Source organism: Anastrepha obliqua, chromosome 2 (genome assembly GCF_027943255.1).
Source record: "Anastrepha obliqua isolate idAnaObli1 chromosome 2, idAnaObli1_1.0, whole genome shotgun sequence".
Taxonomy (NCBI): Eukaryota; Metazoa; Arthropoda; class Insecta; order Diptera; family Tephritidae; genus Anastrepha; species Anastrepha obliqua.
Genome location: NC_072893.1, coordinates 129,237,571 through 129,256,524, shown reverse-complemented (window position 1 = coordinate 129,256,524; position 18,954 = coordinate 129,237,571). Strand labels below are relative to the sequence as shown.

At 36.6% G+C, this 18,954-nt stretch overlaps 1 protein-coding gene across 2 annotated transcripts in view; it reads left to right on the top strand.

Annotated features, from left to right (window-relative positions):
* Positions 1–13,902, top strand: part of LOC129239651 (titin homolog) — a 93,194-nt gene extending 79,292 nt beyond the window's left edge. For both annotated transcript variants that reach the window (XM_054875317.1, XM_054875316.1), the window contains 6 exons: positions 6,733–7,635; positions 7,789–9,189; positions 9,257–11,043; positions 11,109–11,268; positions 11,339–11,507; positions 11,585–13,902. In XM_054875317.1, the coding sequence (XP_054731292.1) occupies positions 6,733–7,635; positions 7,789–9,189; positions 9,257–11,043; positions 11,109–11,268; positions 11,339–11,507; positions 11,585–11,792 (4,628 nt within the window). In that variant the 3' untranslated portion in view covers positions 11,793–13,902. The remainder of the gene's footprint in view (positions 1–6,732; positions 7,636–7,788; positions 9,190–9,256; positions 11,044–11,108; positions 11,269–11,338; positions 11,508–11,584) is intronic.
* The last annotated feature ends 5,052 nt before the right edge of the window (positions 13,903–18,954 follow it).

Below are 18,954 nucleotides of genomic sequence, written 5' to 3'. Positions count from 1 at the left end.
TAATTGATTATAAAAACAGTATATGTATTTAGATGGATTACAGCTTAAAAGTACAAATCCAATATCACAGTTGTAGTATTTATTTACTCAGCAATAATCTTCAAACCAAAGCCCATTTCCATTCTTTTTGAGGCGACTACCTCATGTGTCGCTTGTCGAATAGATATTGCTGAAGTTTTGCCATAAGTTCTCAGTTGTTTTTCTTTCTTGCGGTGTTTATGGATGTCTGTCATCTCCTAGAAAGCTGTTTGTAGACATCTTGAACAGTTTCGTCTCTTTCAGACGTACTTCCGCGAATAATAGTGAGTCCCGTAGGTGAATCTCACCGAAACTCTCTTCTAAACCGTCTTTGCGCTTCCATTTCAAAATAAATAAAACTTTTCAAAGTCTAATCTGCCATCATTTTAACCTGATTGTCATTTGCTTCTGTTTCTTATTACCATTTATATTTGCAGTTATAATTAGGATTTCAATCTCTTCTGTGGCCGCTATAGCTGTAATAAATATAAGATTTATTCATTTGAATTATGAATATTTCCTCATCTCCTTCGTGGCGCTGCTTTTCTTGCACCATTTGATATTTGTACTTTCAATCGTTCGTAATCACCAAACTATGTAAATATTTGTGCTTTCACGCTACAAAAATTTAAATTATATTAATTTTGCACGTTACCTCCAAGTGGATGTGCTTCGCTTATCGTGCATACATGCATATGCCACTTCTGAAAAGTAAACCAATATTGAGTTAGCTCAAGCACACTTTTAACACTTGTACTTATATATGTGTGTGTAAATGTAACAAGCACTTGTCATGAAAATGTACCATTCCACTTCACAGCAATTGATTATTTGAAATTTTTTGAGATATTGGCTTGTTTGCTCATTTCTGTTTGCATTTCATTGCAGTATGTATAAGCATAATAAAGCAGCTGTCCGCTATGGCGTGCGCGTTGCCAACTTACCTTTAAAAATGAGGCCACTGATTTCATAAACCGAATTAAATTTTATTCGTTTAAATAGCAAATCAGTTTACTCAAATCTTTACTTATTTTCTAACAAATATTTTATTATCATTGTCACTTCTGTGATTACTTGTCATCATCGAATTGAATCCATCAAATAACTCAAATTACTTAACAACTTTCGTTAAATATTTTAATTTGCTAGGCGTGCTTACGTGCAGTCGTCATAATGAAGCGTCATAATGAAGCCATTTAACCATAAACATTGCAAAGCAATTATAATTCCAGCCACAGACATGTCTGGAATTTGCAACATACACATACATACACGTGCATATGCAGTGGCATGCCAGCCATGTATTGATACTTCCTTATGAATTGACTGGCTTCTTTTATTTTCTCTTGCTTCCTCATTTTTATTGCTCACCCATCTGCCACCAATTGAATAAAAATAGGAATAAAGATGAAATGTCAATAATAAGACAAGAGAAATTCAATCACACAAACCCAAACGTTTTTTGTGAAAGACTCCGTCAGCAATCCTAGCAAAGCTAACAAATTCTTGCGAGCACCACATATTCCTTGTGGCTGCTTATAGCTTATAACGGAAACAGGAAGTCCGCACGAGAGAGGGAGAAGGTGAGAAAACGTGTGCGTGAGGTAGTAACTAACGCCTTTGCGGCGTCATTAGGTAACCACAATTTTATTACCATTTCAACATGTGATTTTTATTGTTAACACGTTTCAATTACCTACACCGGCATGGCTGCAGACATTCGTATGTATCGTTACGAATGTAGAAGTATTCTCACATCCAAGCAGCATAAGTGAGCCGAAGAACATTTATGTATTACTTTGACATGGAGTTGTATCGAACTCTGCAAGCGCTCTTAACCTTTCAATCGAATTGAGCCCGACCGCATTCCCCTGCATTTCTACCGGCTTTCTTGTACTAATGTGCTGCCACCCTTTGCTCTATCGTTAGCTGTGCGGGTGGTTGATGATTCTTGAAGTGCTTATATGAAGCTCATGTTCGCAAGCAATTTGAGGCTGATGATTTGCCACGCTACTAAATTACTTGGTTATTTCCGCTACATACTCGTTTAGGTTAGGTTTATCGGAAGCGTTGACAGCAGTTCGGTAATTTTTGTGTTTTCACTTCATTTGTTTTTATGTATTATTTTATTATCTGCCTTTCACACTTGTCACACCTCGGCAGTTGTCGCATTCTTCATTTTGCGGCACATGCACACTTTTGTTTTTTTGCAAGCTAATTTTATGCCGTTTTCATTTTTCCCCATTGACATATGCCAGATTGTTCCACAAATTCACCCAACCTAAACCTATGTTCCCATTCAATTGCATGCAGCTTGATGTTGATACATATTTAATAATATTTGCGTACATTTGTACAATCGCATTAAGCTACTCAATTTCTTGTGAAGCATATGCAAATTATTGCTTTATTTATTTATTTTATGTCACTTTATACATTCATACATACATGCATACATATTTGGGCTCTACTTTTTTCTTCTTTGCTGCTCAGTTGGGTTCATTAATATGCAATTTCTTTTGCTTTATTCTGTTGTCCAATAACTTAGTATTCTCATGCATTTATTGGCCCTTGAAAAAAGACACTGGGAAAAATAAATATTAAAAAAATGTATGTTTATAAATTTATGTTTATAATTTTTTTTAAATTCATTTAATTTTATCATATTAACTTGTATTTTATTGATTTTGTCTTATATTTATTTTTTTCTTTATTTTTTATTTTATTTATTTGTTTTCCTTTATTATTTTTTCATTTTATTTTGTTGTATTTTTTATTATTATTTCATTTTATTTTATTTTAATTCTTTTATATTTACTTCATTTGACCTTTTCATTTTTTATTTTATTTTATGTTCTCCTATTTTATTTTATTTGTTTTCCTTTTCTTTTTTTTGTTGGTTTTTTATTTGACTTTTGTATTTTTTATTTTATTTTATTTATTTGTTTTTCTTTATTATTTTGTTTCAATTCATTTTGTTATATCTTTTTATTATTATTTAATTTCATTTTGTTTTATTTTATTTCACTTTATTTTATTTTATTTTTATCTTTAAATATATCTAATATCGACATGTCTACTTATGTTTGATTTTCAACTTACTGGGGTTCCTATATTTGGCATTATAAAATCTAAAAACGCACTTAGTTAACTGTACTAAACCGAATTCTCTTGATCAGCTACCTCAGAGTTTTTAGTGGAAAATTGTTTCTCTTATCTTGTGCCTACTTCTGATTTGCGTCTATACATCTTTTAATTTAAAAAATGAGCATTTATTTCAATGTAGTAAATTGTAAGCACTGGCATACATTCCCTCCACCCTTACTTAGCACCATACAAAACGCATTTGTACCAAGTACGCGCATATTTAATAAACTCCAACTTACAATGAAGCTGTTCTAGTAGATTATGCGTAATCACGAACTTCGTGATGTGCCACAGTACACGCGTACTCACACTGGCAGTCAGCGCTCTCCTTAAATACCTCCATACATACACGTCGTATATTCTACTTCATATGAAATTTATTCGCAGTATTGATTGACAGACACTGGTTGATTAGCTGCATTGTTACCTACACATTCATACATACATATGTATGTACGAGTACATATTGTATGTGTGAGCTTATTGTCACTCGTAGTTTGATTCGATAGTGGTTGGCAAATGGGAGCCTCCATTTGGTGTCATGGATTCAGTACTGATAACTGGCAGTGAGGCGAAATGAGTGATATATGTATGGGTTGGTGGGTGTAGAGAATCCCCAAATGCCGACATCGTGTGAATAATGAACGCACGAGATTAGAGTCGGTTTTGCGCGCAAGCGTGTGTGTGTGTGCATATGTTATGAGGTGAGTGTGTGAATTTTTACCCGATAATAATACCAAAAAGGCAGCCCACAATCGTGTGCTGCAAGTGACAGGATATACATTTATAATTACAGAAACGTGAAGTATAAAAGAGTATGGCAGTGTAAAAGTTTGCGTGTGTGTGTGTTTTCCTGACTCTTTAGTGTGCTATTTACAATGAGTTGTCATTAGAGCTATATTTTGACATGTCAACTTGTCGTAAGCTTTGAAATTGGCAGTTGTCAAGCGATGCATTGGAAGGGTGATAATTGGGTGAAGTGACACTTACGGTGTTAAATTGAGCTATTTAGTGTTTTCTTTGAAGGTGATGAGTGTAAATTAATTATTAACGAATTAAATTGATAATGAACGCATCAAGCAGCTGAGGCTTTGCACGATGAAATGCAGTTGTTGTAAAGGCATATATAAAGAAGTCGTATATTAGAAATGTGATATTTAGGCAATAAGTAGGCTCATAATACTGCTTTGATTCCTTTATTTGGCGATTAGCCATCAGTGACTCTTCTTATTATGCCAAATGTTAAAGCGGATGAATCCATAAAAATAAAAAATAAATTATATACTATGGAAAATAGTTTATAACAGAGAAATATTCTATATTTGTAGCAACTTAAATATATTTTGCTTTCCATAATTTGGTGGGATGATATCCACAATTCCGATTTTACTGAAGTAAATTTCATTTACTTACCTTAATACTGAAGTAAATTTCATTAGTAGTAACAACAATAATCGGAGTCTCTCCGGTAACCGAGAATCACCAGTCGTGAGCACCGTCCTCTGATTTGTCTTGCCTTTCGCTTATTCTTTGGTCAATCAACCACTTGAAATTCTCTACTCGCACATCGACTGGTTGAGCGATTTCTTTTCCACAGCTTTCTGCTTATTGTAAATGACTAACTTAGCTTCGCCGGTTTTTCCTAGAGTTTCCTAGAGACAACAGCAAGTTGGTAGGCCTAGCACAAAAATCAAAATGTGTTAATTACTTTTCAACTGGGTAAACAACTATTTTGCAACCATTCGCTGTCAGTTATTCGACTGATAGGTGGATAAATAAATAACTCTGCGCACAGGGCACTGAATGAATCACTACGTTGTACATTACAGTTATCAAAGAGAAGAAGTGGGGACCAACTATTAGGTTCTCGTTTATGCAGCCATTGGAATACTCACCGCGTTATTGCCAATAAAGGATTGGTTATCTAGAAAAAGTGATTTTAAATTGAGCCGACAGAATGGTCGTAATAAGACGTGGTCGAGCTGGCCAAAGGTAATTTGTGATTTTTTGTGACTTGTTTGCAAACCTCATTCCTCATTCATCTCTAAAAACACATCCATTATATACGCGGGTTTTACTGTTTACGGCGCCTTATCATCAGGGTTATTTAATCTAACGGGCTAAATGGATGTTTGGTTAGTCCTACTAACAGTCGGAACTTTTTTTCAGCCCAAATATTGGTTCTATAATCAGAAAGAATTTCAAAAGGGTCCTGAAATTTCATGATTGTATTACTTAATGTTTTATGTAATGAAATACAGCAGCTTATGATTTTAAGTTTTACTAAGAACATTTAATTCCTTCAACTCTCCTTTCCTTCCATGCTCTAAACATTTTTCTTTTCATTTTGCACCCTTTTTCACTAACCAAATTGATTTTCCCACTTTATGCTTCTCAAATGCCTCACTAACCTTTTGCCGCTTAACAGCTAAAAAAGTCAAAATGTCAAATTTCCACACTACAAAAATCATCCAACTGCAAGAAACAGCAAGTAAAGAGCCCGAAATTCCCACAAAATAATAACAAAAATAAAAATAAAATTTTTCAACCAGGAAATTTTCACATTTAAATTTATAGCTTTGTTAAGCTCTTTGCCTTTGTTGTTGCTGTTGTCGCTTGCTCGCTGCAACATTGTTTTCGGTTGCTGCTGGCTGCTGTTAGCAAAATGCAAGCCTGCAACTGTCAATTGAGTGTAGTTGTAGGCAAAACAAAATAAAAACCAACAACAAGAAACAAAAGCAACGGCAAAGGCAACAGCAACAGCTTTGGGAAAATCATTCGTTTGGCCGACGGTCCGACCAACTAACCGAACCACACTTTTGTAGCTGCAATAGCCAATGGAAGCGCGCTCACTGTCAATACATAGATACATAGAAGCAACAGCAGCAGCAGCAGCAACGTAACGGCACTGTGCGCACAATTTACGTAAGACTTTTTAAAAAAAAGGTAGTACAGCAACAACAAAACAAGTTTAACTACAAAGTAAGAAAACAAAAAAACAAAAAATTACAATTGCAGCCACTGCAACTGTAAACAGATAAAATGTGCGATAAAGAGACGCTTTTGTTATTTAGCTTTGTGTGTTTTTTCTCATTTTCCGCCTTGCTTTTAAAAGCGCGAGTTGCGTTTTAGAAAGAAAAAACAACGGCAGGTATATACGAGTTTTCATGTTGGTTTGTTTCTGTGGCCAACGCTGCCGGGTTTTGTGCGACGTAATATTCAATCGATCGGCGACAAGATTTTCCAATCTGCAGCGACAACCAAATAACAGCTTTCGCAAAATCTCATGGCCATATTTTACAGATTAACGCCTATAAATTAGACTCGTTTATAGATGCTGCCCAAGAACCAGCAGATTTTTTTTTGTTGGTCTTCCTGCGAATATAGTTAATTTATAAACACATGTACATGTGCTTACGAATATTTTTGTGTGAGGAGTTTCAGGATACGCATCAAGCCGCTACTTTGGCATACAAAACTATCTTTTTATATTTCGTATCTTATTTAAGTTGTTATAATTTAGTCGTACTAACTAACAATTTTCCTCATTCTTTTCTTATCTTCCAGGCTATTACCAACCTGCCGGTCCATTGATCTCACCACACGTTCTACCACCCGTCGCTACTGCACCACCGCCGCCTCCTAATGTGCCACTTCTACCGACTGGTGCTGCTTCCGCTTCCGCCTCTTCTATCAAGAAGTCACAACAAATACCCGCACCGCTTAGCTCCGATCCGGAGCTTGCAGCCGCCCAACAACCACCACCATCATCGGCCGCAACCGCAGACAGCGCAGACAGTGATGTGCTTATCACTGGCGGCGACTTGACACCCTTTCGCTATCCGCCGGCCGCACACAGCGGCGCGCCCACCACCCAGCATCAGCAGGTGCAGCAGCAACAGCATCAACAACAGCTACATCAGCAAGCTGCCGCCGCAGCTGCTGCAGCTGCTGCTGCTGCGGCCGCCGCCGCTCATCAGAGTTCTCCATATTCACGCTCGATGCATGCACAGATGCACTATTCAACAGCGTATCCGGCCAACTATTGTACACCTTATCCAGTGGAAGCGGTTTGCTATTCACCGCCCGCCTATCAGCCCTACTTTCCGACCAAAGTTTATCAGAGCGCAGGACCGCCACCACCACCTTCCACATACCGACGCTACCCGTACTATCAGCCCGGCCATCCGCCACCACCGGCCGAACTCTACGAACAGGGGCCACCACCACCGCCGCCGACGTCGGCCAGTAGTGCAGCACAAGCTACCGGACCGCCACCGCCTACGTCTATTCAGGGACCACCACCAACAGCACCGCCCCCCGGAACACAACTTGTGCCGGCTGGACCGGCAGCACACGCACAACACCTCGAGCACTATCCGGGACCGCCAGGCTACTACACCGGCTATAGTCCAGGCGCTGGCGCTGCGGGGCAGTGTTACACGCGCAGCATACAGGGACCGTATATGGGTAAGGAAAAGTATGGTTCTCACCTAGGTAGATGGGGGAAGGAGGGGTTAAACATTTTTGCTCACACCAAGTACACTTCTTTGAGAGTTTTCACACGCTTCCGCCCTAGATTTTTATGGCATCTCACTTTAGCATTTTCTCACCTCTTTCCAGAATATCCACCACAGTGTCCGTGTCCAATGCAACAATCGTGTCCAAAAAACGTCCATACTGGGCCTCATATTGGTAGCAACAACGGCAGCAACAACAACAACATCAGCAACAGCGGCTCGAACAGCCACAACAGCAGCAACAACAACAATTGTTCGGCGATGAGTCATTTGAGCAACAACAGCAACAATACGCTGATGAATGGCAACAACGACCACAACATCAGCAGCAACAACAAGAGTTCGAATATGACGAACCACAGCCAGCACAGCAGCAACAGCAACAACAGCAGCAACAGCTCGGTCCACAATTCAGTGGCTACCAGTAGAGGTCCAGTTAAAAAATCGACGACGACAACCCTAACAACAACAGCAACAATTACCAGCGCACCAGTAACAGCAACAGCCGTCGCGCTAGCGGCAACAACACCAACCCAAATCGACGAATTGCTACTATTCGGCAAAGAACAGTCACAACAACATTTGGATCTGTTACAGGTGGTGAAGTCCGAGCTAAAATTAGAAGAATCGGACAACAAAAGCCAATACGAAGAGAGCGTGGTCCAGCCACCGACACCGCCAGAGAGCTACACGACCAACGACGAAAAGTTATTGGATTCGCTAACCGAACACGAGTTGTCATCGGCGTCGCTGCCGGCAGCTCTTGAAGAGGCTAACACAAAGCTGCTCTTGTGCACTAACAAAAATGACAGCAAGTTAACAGTTGATAGCAGTAGGCAGAAACAGTCAAAACAGAAATTGGCCGGCAACAATAGAAATATTGCGGCGCCAGTACTTGAAGCTTACGACCTGACCACAGCGACAGTGACTCCACCACCGTCAACACCAATCACTACCACAACAACAACAACCAGTAGCAACAATACCAACGCCAACGCCAACACCACCAGCACCACCGCATTACCGCTTTTGGGACGCAAAGCGCGCATTGGCAAAACGATGGCGCGCGAAATGGTGTACGCAGGCGCAGCAGCGAAGTCAAAGCAGCAACAGTTACATACACAGCGGCAGCAACAGCAGCAGCCAGCGCCGACACAGTTTGTTGCGTTACAACCCGAGCAGCTGCTAAATGCTATCAGCCCTTCACCTCAAGTGCCAGCGACGCTAAGCGAGTCCTTTCCTGTAACGGCGACAATCCAGTCACCACTGCAGGCGCCATTTCTGATTAAGACGGAAATAAAGGCAGAGAAAATTAAGCTGGAAGACGAAGAGCAGTTGCTTAGCTCTGTGCTGCAGCTGCAACAACAGCAGGAGTCTAACCATGACAAAGACAGTGAAAAAGCTGAAGTGAAGCTAATCAAGGCTGAGCCGCTCACATTGGCCTGCGAAGAAGTGACGGCCGTAATGAATGATGTCGCCGATAACACGACACTTAAGCCGTTAGGTAAGTTATTGTTTTCGTACATCAATCAAAGTCGTTTCCAAATCTCATTTACCATCTCTCTCCGCAGGTCGCATGCGCCTTTTACCTAGTTGGCAGCAGCCGCCAGTCATTCAGTGCGACATTGACCTCTCTACGACCTCGGACGATGACGTGCTCGATCTCTGCCAGAGTCCGACCACATCCACCTCAGGCTGTGGCCAAAAGCCACGTCTCAAAATTCTTAACCTACCCAAGGCACAGCAACTGTGTAAGAAATCATCGCCGAATGGCTACAAAAGTCTCATTAAACAAACTGAACCGCGAACCTATTTGTGCCTAAGTGGACGCAAGTTGGATAAACGCGGCCGCTACAGTAAACTGCAAATACGGCAGTCTGGTAAGGCTGGTGGCGTTAATGGCACAATCCGTCGACGTCAATTAGTGCTCACCGATCAGCAGAAGAAGCAGCTGAAACTGCGTAAGAAAAAATTGCAAGCACTGGAACGCCGCAAGCAGGAAGTGCTGGAGAAGCGGCGCGCAGCTGCCAAGCAAGAGCGTTTGCAGCGGAAGAAGCAGCTGAAGAAATCACTCGCTGCGAGCGGTATAAAACAAGAAGAAATCGAACCATGTCTCGAGGAGATCGTCGATTTAGTAGAGGAGCCAGAGCAGACCGAAAGTGAATTCAGTGAACTCACACAGCCGGAAGTGCCAACAATGCGCATGCTGCTATCAGAGAGCAGTAGCCTCAGTAGTGGCAGTAATAGCAATAGCAGCAGCAGCATGAGCACACTCAGGATCACACCGAAACCTTCACCAAAGCGCGGCAAACCACCGCGTAAAACTTGCGTTCCACTACATTTGCTCGAAACCATCGACTCCGTGGCGCGTGGTTACTTCTCTGAACCTGAAACATCACGTTGCAGTGGCGCGCAAAACCATTACACTAGTTGTGATCCGGCTGACAGCGAACTAGCCTTGGATAAGACAGTGTCTGAACGCAAGCAAAAGAAAGACAAAAAGTCGAGCGCGGAAAAACGCTCAAAGTCTGAGACAAAGAAGCCTATCAAAACCGCCGCTGCATCCGAAGTTACTGATGTCGCCCAAACGCTTACAACGGCGCGTGCCAAAAAAACTACCTCAACAACAGAACCTGCGTCAGCATCGTGCGATGTGGAACGCAAGGCACCCTTAGATTTGATGCAAGGAGCTACGTATGCCGAGCCTGCGGCAGCGCCAATAGAGACTGTTAGCAACTCCATTAGCACAAATAAATCAACAAAGTCGAAGCGCACGCCGGCAAAGCGAAAAACCGCTAAAGCGAAGAAACCGAAAAAACAAACTGGAAATAAGAAAAAAGCCAGCGCGAAGTCAAAACAGCAAGAATGCGGCAACGAGATGCCTGTTTTGGAGATGGATGCGGCGGCGCCGGTGCACGCTGCTAATCAGCTTTCTTTAGAAACAAATAACAACGTTTATGACAAATGCCGCGCAGAAAATGCGTCGATGGATGAAGCGGACAGACACGCACAAATGGAAGTAGAAGCTGACGACGATGAGTCATCAGTGAGCGCGTCACAGGAAATCACTCAATTACAGCAACAACAGCCGCCACTCGAGAAACATTCCAATGCACAAGTGTTCCTGCCGCCCGTACCGCCAATGCCGCGCATTGTTTGCCAACCGCATCATGGCACTAAGCGCACGCGTTCACGATCCAAATTCGGTAGCCGCAAACGGCAGAAGGTGAAACATTCCACCGTCTCATTCGAATTAGACGATCGGTTGCCGCCAGCAATACGCGGCGATGTGGTGCCGAAATGGAACAACGGCTGGACATGGGAAGGTGAGCCATTCCAAGGCGCGGTATTCTTGAATGTAAGTGTTGGCTGATTGCGTAAAAGGTGAAACATACCATCAATAATTGATTTTTTCCCTTTCAGAGCGACGATCCGCTAGTCATACGCACCTGCTATCCCGCCATGCGGCATTCGGAGGGCGACATAATACGCACACGCGACTGCGTACTGCTCAAAGCGAATGAGGATAATGATTTGCCCTATGTGGCGAAGGTGGCGCATCTCTGGGAGAATCCTGAAGACGGTTAGCCTCTCCTCAACAAAAATAGAGAGAGCGTATATTTTAGAAAATTTTTCAAATATTTGCTTTGCAGGTGAAATGATGATGTCTCTGCTATGGTACTACCGGCCTGAACACACCGAACAAGGCCGCCAGCCCAATGACAGTCCCGACGAGGTGTACGCGTCGAGGCATCGTGATCACAACTCTGTTGCCTGCATTGAGGATAAATGCTATGTACTCACTTTCAGTGAATACTGCAGGTGAGCATTGAATTTTTGAAGCAGTACACAAAATCAAATAAAATAATCTCAATGTACCACATTTTTTTTGCTTTTAGATATCGCCGCCGCTTGCGCGCCGCTGAAGAGGACATCGAAGAGGAGGTCTCCATTGTGCCGAAACGACCCTGTTTTTATAGCATACGCACCGTGCCTGACAACACCAATCCCGAGCTGGTCATGTTCTGCCGGCGCGCGTATGAGTTTCGCACAAGGCGGCTGCTAAAGATGCCTAACAAGCAGGACTACATTGTCGTGAACGACTAAGCAAGCAGCAATGAAAATATTCCGCTCAGCATTCGCACTGTGAAGGAGCAACTACAGCAAGTGAACACGATGCGTGCCACTCGGACTCACTAAAATAATAATGAGGTTAGGTATAATAGAAACAAAAACAAAATTAAATAGTATTGTATTTGTGGTTTTAAACATTTTGGCATGTCATATAGGGTGCTATAAAAGTATATAAATGAGATGTGCTGTTGAAATTAGTGCGAAGGGTCATTAGGACTTTCTCGAGTAATTTTTGTTTGCATTAATTATTTTTAAGCGAAATTGTTTAAGTGACTTATTTTAAATTTATTCTTCTTCTATTTTACGTTTGTATGTGTAAGCTTTACTCGATGTACGGCTTTTTCGCCAATGTATTTGCATTATTTGCCCTACTTTCCGCGTCGTTTCTTATTACATAATAGCAAACGTATTTATATAGAAATATTTTCCTTATCAACTTACACAAAACAAATGCTGAGTGTAGTTCTATTTTTAAAACAAACTATTATTGTAAGCAAAGAATTATGTATTGCAGAAAATAGCAAAAAAAACTATTAATAAGTGAAATTTTTTGCGTTGCATTACTGGAAGTTAATCACGCTGAGGAATGGAAATTTAACCAAAAATGAGTAAAACACATACATACAAATATTTAGGAATATTTAAACGGTGCAGCGCAAGCGTATAACTGAAAGGAAAAAAACTGCAATTATAACAAAAACAAGGGACAGGGCGACTAAAAGCAAACATTAAGTAACAAAAACTTTTTGAGAAGTAAATATTAATTAAAAAATGTATTAAACACATAACAGTCAGTTTAGTTGTAAGCATTAAGCGTTTAAAGAATTTAGTAAACCGTAGTTGGTTTCTTCAGTCAAAAAGAAGGCAAAACATAAGGTTTATAAGGATCAGTGAATACATTTTTTTCTGAAGTATTTTGCAATTTTATAGATGAATAACCTGAAAATATTTTGTGCTTTATTTCAATTTCTGCTATTTTTCTGTTTTAGAGTTGTGCTTTTGCACTGAAACCCCCAAATAATTATGTTAAAAATTGATTACTAAAATTTTGTTGGCAAGTGTTTTTGCAGCTTACAACAACTTTCTTTCTCTAAGCCCTAAGAGTTAAAAAAGTTTATAAATTTAAGAATAAATAAGAAATATGATTCGTTTTAATTTTTACTTTTTTGAACTGAAAAATTACGTCATACATTTTTAGATACAAAGAAAAAAATGTGCATATTCTTTATATTATATTAATAATATATAAAAAATAACAATGAGCGCTTTCGAAGCCTTTAAAGGGGGTGGCAACATGCCATCAAGTAGAGCATCAAGTAGAAATGACTTCTATGGATTTATTTGTAAAGACAAAACAGCGAGAAATAATCAATTTATTTGTCGTGGTGAAATTATTTTAAAATGTTCATAACACATAACAACTTTTGAATTTATTCAGTACAAAATTTCAATTTTCAAAAAACGACTTTAAATGTTAGTGAAATGCATTACTAATTAATTCAATTTTGTGCTTGCATCCGAATGTAGCCGTCGAAAGAAACAAAAACAAGGCAGCTGGTCTACGCTACCACTTTTAATAGATGCGCTTTGGCAGTGATTGTGCGCATTTACTATATACTAAATTATTTCAGTTGCCATTTATGCACCTGCTGCGAATGGCAGTATTACTTTAATGAGTTATCGTAGAAAATATAAACTTTTTTTGGCAAACAAAATAACTAAAAAAAATCTTAAGTGCAATAAAAATTATTGCATGCGATTTTTCGGGCATATAAGACATTTAAAACTTTTTCAAATCAAACCAAGTGCATTGGAAGCTGCGGATTTCGAGTCTTTGCGTAAAAAGTTTATGAGTATGAATACAGCAAATTTCTTTAATTTTTGAAAACAAAATTTCCAGCTGAAAATGGCAAAAAATATGTGCGTATTCCAAATTGGTTGTACAGTTAATTTATTGCAAACAAAATTAAATTTTTTTTAAATTTCCCTTTTTAATAAAATTCGCTCTAAAATAATATTAATTCCTATTCATATTCATTGAAAGCAAAAAAAATACGTTTTATAAATTGGCGAAAACGAAATTTATGTATATGCTTAAAAGTAAAAAGATTGAGTATTTAAAAAAATTAAATTTTTAATTCTTAATATTTTAATTTGGAATTATTAAGTTTTTACTTCAAAAAATTTAATTTTTAAGTCTTAAAATTTTAATTTTGAATTATTACATTTTTTTTTCTCTAAAACAACATAAGCGCAGGAAATTCGAAGTATTTATATAAATAAAGTTTATATGCAGAAAAAAAGAAAAAAAACAAATACATCTTAATTTTCGTCGCATTAATACCAAATTAAAACAAAAAATACTAAAATACTAAAACGAAATATATGTGCTCAAAATGAAAAAGATGGCCTACTTAAAACGAAACTTATTTAATTTCAAAAAAATTTAATCTAATTAAAATTTTATTACATTAAAATTTTATCTAAAAAAATTCAATCTAAATAAAATAAAATTAAATTAAAAAAATGTAAAATTTAATTTCAAAAAAATGTAATCTAATTAAATTAAATTTAGATTGAACTTTTTAAAAATTAATTCAAATTTAATTTAATTAAATTTATTTTATTTTATTTAATTAATTTAATTAAATTAAATTTAATATTTATAAATTTCCTCTTTCACTCTAAAATAGGCGCGGCAAATTTGAAGTATTTATATGTATAAAATTTTAAAGCAAAAAAGCAAAACAAACATTGTTGAACCAGTTAAAACTTGTCAAATATAAAACTATCAAAAAACAATATAAATTTTTTGAAAAAAAAAAATGAAAAAATTACGTTTCCTTAATATTAGCTCATTAATAAAAATTAAAAAGAAAACTATTATAGGTATTATTTTCTAAATTCGACCTTTTACTATAAAATAATACTAGGCGCAGATATTTTTTTTTGCAAATAAAATTATTATATTTAAACGATATTCCATTTTTTTTTCAAATAAAATTCTTATGTTTAAACGTAAAGTAATAATTTCTAGTTGACACTGAACATAAATATTTTGTTTTCGAAAAAAGCTAAAATTATCAAAGTGCGCTAAGACAAAATTTTAATCAAATGATGCATATATTAGTGGAAATTTAACCCATTAGTGCATAAGCGCATATGATTTTGAGAGCATCAATCAAGTATTTTATAAAAAAATCTAATTTCTAATCTAATTTTCATATTTTTCTGAAATTTATTATATTTTTTGTTTATTCTTAAATTTATAAAATGTGTCTGAGTCTGAGTGAGACAGTTCAGACCCAATTAACACCAAAAAATCCCATTTTGATACACTTCTTGTAGAACCACTAATTTTTATTCGTCGAACCATCTTGATTTGACTATGAATCGTCTATTTTCTTTTCTACAATTTCTTTCAAGTTGACCATCGAGAATTCCCCCGCCATTCTCTGATGGCGAAGAGCACTCACACTTGGGCACTCAGACAGATAGTGAAAGATTGTTTCCCTAAAACCGAACATATTTTTTATCTTTTATCTGAATAACCAAAAATTTATTTTCTATTTCTACTTTCTATATATTTTATTACTTTTCCTCATTGCTTGTTAACATTTTTTTTTAATTTTGAGGCTTTTCATTTTTTTTATTTTTTAATGATTACTAAATTTTCAATTTTTGTGTGGAAAGTGGCACAAAAAATTATCTTTGAATAATCCCTACAAACAATAAATTTGAGAATCAAAATTTAAATGACGTAACGAAATACAACAATACCTAAAACAGCAAATAAAAAATATGACTTGAAAAAATGAATATCAAAAAAGAGCAGCAAATAAGCACAAAATATTACAGTAGAAAAGAAAATGCAAAAACAAAAAAAAAACATATTTTTACAGCAGAAACTAAGCATAAAAACACAAAAGTGGTGCAAGCAAGTCTTGAATGACTTGGAATAAAAAAACATAAAACAAAAACAACAATGTCGCTATTCCAGTCTAATTTTAAATGTTAGCAAATTTTTTCTACAATTCACCACTCTCTGGAATGGGGCTATGCAAGAAGAGACCATAGTCATAATTGGCAAAAAAAAAAACAGAAACAATGCAATGAGTATGCAAATTTCCTTTATTCATATATACCTACATACATACATTTACAGTAAATAGAAAATAATTTTTAACAGATACATACAAAAGTACATTTGTATGCATTATGCGCGGCTGTTCATTTGTATCATATAAGCACAGGCATACATATGTATGTATTTTATAGTTGTAATGCATATGATTTGTTTTTGATTTTACGCGACTCAAGTGCTAAATATGAAATATTTCAACACTTCTGCTGCAACATTTATGCACATACATACATGGATATACTCGTATAAATATAAATTTTCTCTTTACCTATGTAAGCATAATTTTTAAAATAATTTAATTGAAACAAAGCAAACACTTAGGTTAATTTCATTAATTAGGTTTTTACGATTTTTTTCATTTTTATTTAATTCGTTGAATTCTTAAATTTGTTTGTTTATACGATAATTTATGTTTGTGGAAATATAATTTCGCCAAACTTATAATTTAATTATTGTTTATTAATAAGTTTTTGTGTATGTAGTTACATTAAAGAAAGAAAAAAAACGACGTGATGCAGCGCAAATTTATTTAAATATAATTCTTTTTTTTCGTGCAACTGGCCACCCTATTTTGCTATTATGTTTATAAAAATATTATCATATTTAATTCATTTTATTTTGTTGTAAATACGTGTACGCATAAAAATTTATCTAACAAACTTAAAATATTGTACCAAATACACACACACGCACACACAATTACAGAAATACACATACATATATACATACATTTAAATAAATGTGCTTGCATTAAGTACAAAGAAAACAAAATAGAACAAAGAAAAATACACAATTTGTTGTTTTTTTATTTTATTTTATTATCATATAATAATAGGCCTCCTCTTTCCGCCAAACGTTGGCAAGGGCCGAATAGATGAAGCAACTGGTATAAATAAACATATGTTGGCAACGCGGGAATTGAGCTCCCTGAAATTACATGCGTTTGTAAATTACATATTCGCTAGCGGAAAATCTTGCTCGGTAACTTTGTTGTTGCTTTCGCATTAAACATTTTCGTTAAGCTAGTCAAGCAGCAAGATAGCGAGAAGAGAAGCAACGAATAGAAGGGCCCTAATTTTTCAATTCTCACCTTTACCCTTTGGGTACATTTGACATATCAGAACGTCATGCATTTATTTGGCCAAATTCTGACATGACGTTCTGATACGCCATTGAAATGGAGGCAATATTTAACATGTTCATTCGTGTTTATTTGAGAGCAATTTGTATTAGTTGCGGCCGTCGTAGCCCAATGGAGTGGTGCATGACTACCAATACTATTGCGTTTTCTCCTTTATCAAAGCAAAACTGTAAATGTACCAAATTTTCTCTTTGTTGACTTCCATTGTTAACGCCCTGTAACTCACAACTGAATGGAACAAACAAAAACCAACAAAAGATTTTTTTTAGTGTGAAATGTCACCTTGACAACGAGCATAAATTTTAAATTGTTTGATCGATACTTTACGAGATATCGACCACTAAAGCCATCTACCGAGAAAATTATGGGTTTCTTTCTAATAGATAGCGAAAGTAGTGACTTTTAGTAATGCCTTTGGAAAATATCACACGCTTCAAAATGACTTATAATTTGCTTCTTGCTGCTCTGAAGAAAGACAAGACTCTTCCATCGTACAGTGTTCTGAGCAGTGGTTTTTGCGCCTTCCCTTGTGATGTCGGCATCCGCTGGCTCGCGCATCATCGACCTTCTGCAAGTATTGTTTGAAAAACCGGGACCTCTGCTCCCGTGCGGGTTCTAGGAGTATATCAGATGAATAATATGAAATAAATGAATTCTGGCACAAAGGCTACTGCTTTAAATTGCCCACAAAAATAAATGCGCACCAAACGCAGAATTTCTATCAAATAAATGTTTACCCAAAGGTTTAAAGGCGGCTTAAAATCAGAACTTATAGTTAGAAATTGCGCAACCACCGCTGCTGGCAATGTGTCCTGAGCTTCAGTAGTGGATTTTATGTGACAATGCGGATTTGCGTTTTACACGTTGCTGCTCTGTTGCATGCTCTTAGGCGCCAGCTTTGAAAATATGAGCAAATCGTTTGCATACATATTGGACCTATCACGAACTAGTAGATGAAAAATTTTTTTTTATTTATTTCTATTTAATATTTCTAATTTTATTCAATTCTAATTTTACACCATATTTTTGTCATAGATTAGCAAACATAAAATTAAATAAACTATCTAATAATGCCTCGGCTATTAAGAAGTTCTTTAGTCGGTGTTGTCATATTTTGCGTCGAATTCGAGAACTTGCGAGCGCCACAAAAAATAATAAGGACCCGTTTTTGGTCAACTGCATGAGTACTCAAAACTTATCAAAATTAAAGTATGCAACTGACATACTCGTGCATACATACATATACTTATATACAATACATACTGAAGTATCACATATATACAACATCCATACATACCTATAATACAATACATACCCAATCAATTAACAAGAATAAAAATACGAGAATATCGAGTAGATATAAAAAGAAACTATTAATGGGCGTAGTAAAATTTGTGTAAGGGACTATTGTCCCAGGAACTAAAACTAAATTATGAAAATATGACACAAACATGTGGAAAAATGAATAACACAATTGTAGTTGTGTTTGTAAACAGATAATAATGTTAGAAAATATTTAAATAAAATAAATCGAAGAACTAACAAACACAAAAAAAAACAAAAACCACAATGAACTAAAAAACACTGAAAGCAGCAGAAAAAATTAGGTTTAAGCTTCTTTTAGGGATTCCAAAGTAAACAAGGTATACCGACTTAATGAGTCTAAAGCAAAAAATAAAATTAAACACTACATACACAAAGTAAAAAACAAAAACAAACATGTAGCAAACTGTGGGGTAATTAGAAAAATCCATTTACTTATTAATCCATGAGTAAGTACATAAAAATAAAACTAAGTGCATACTATATATAGCAACAAACAAAATGTGCAGACAAGTAAAATACGAGTA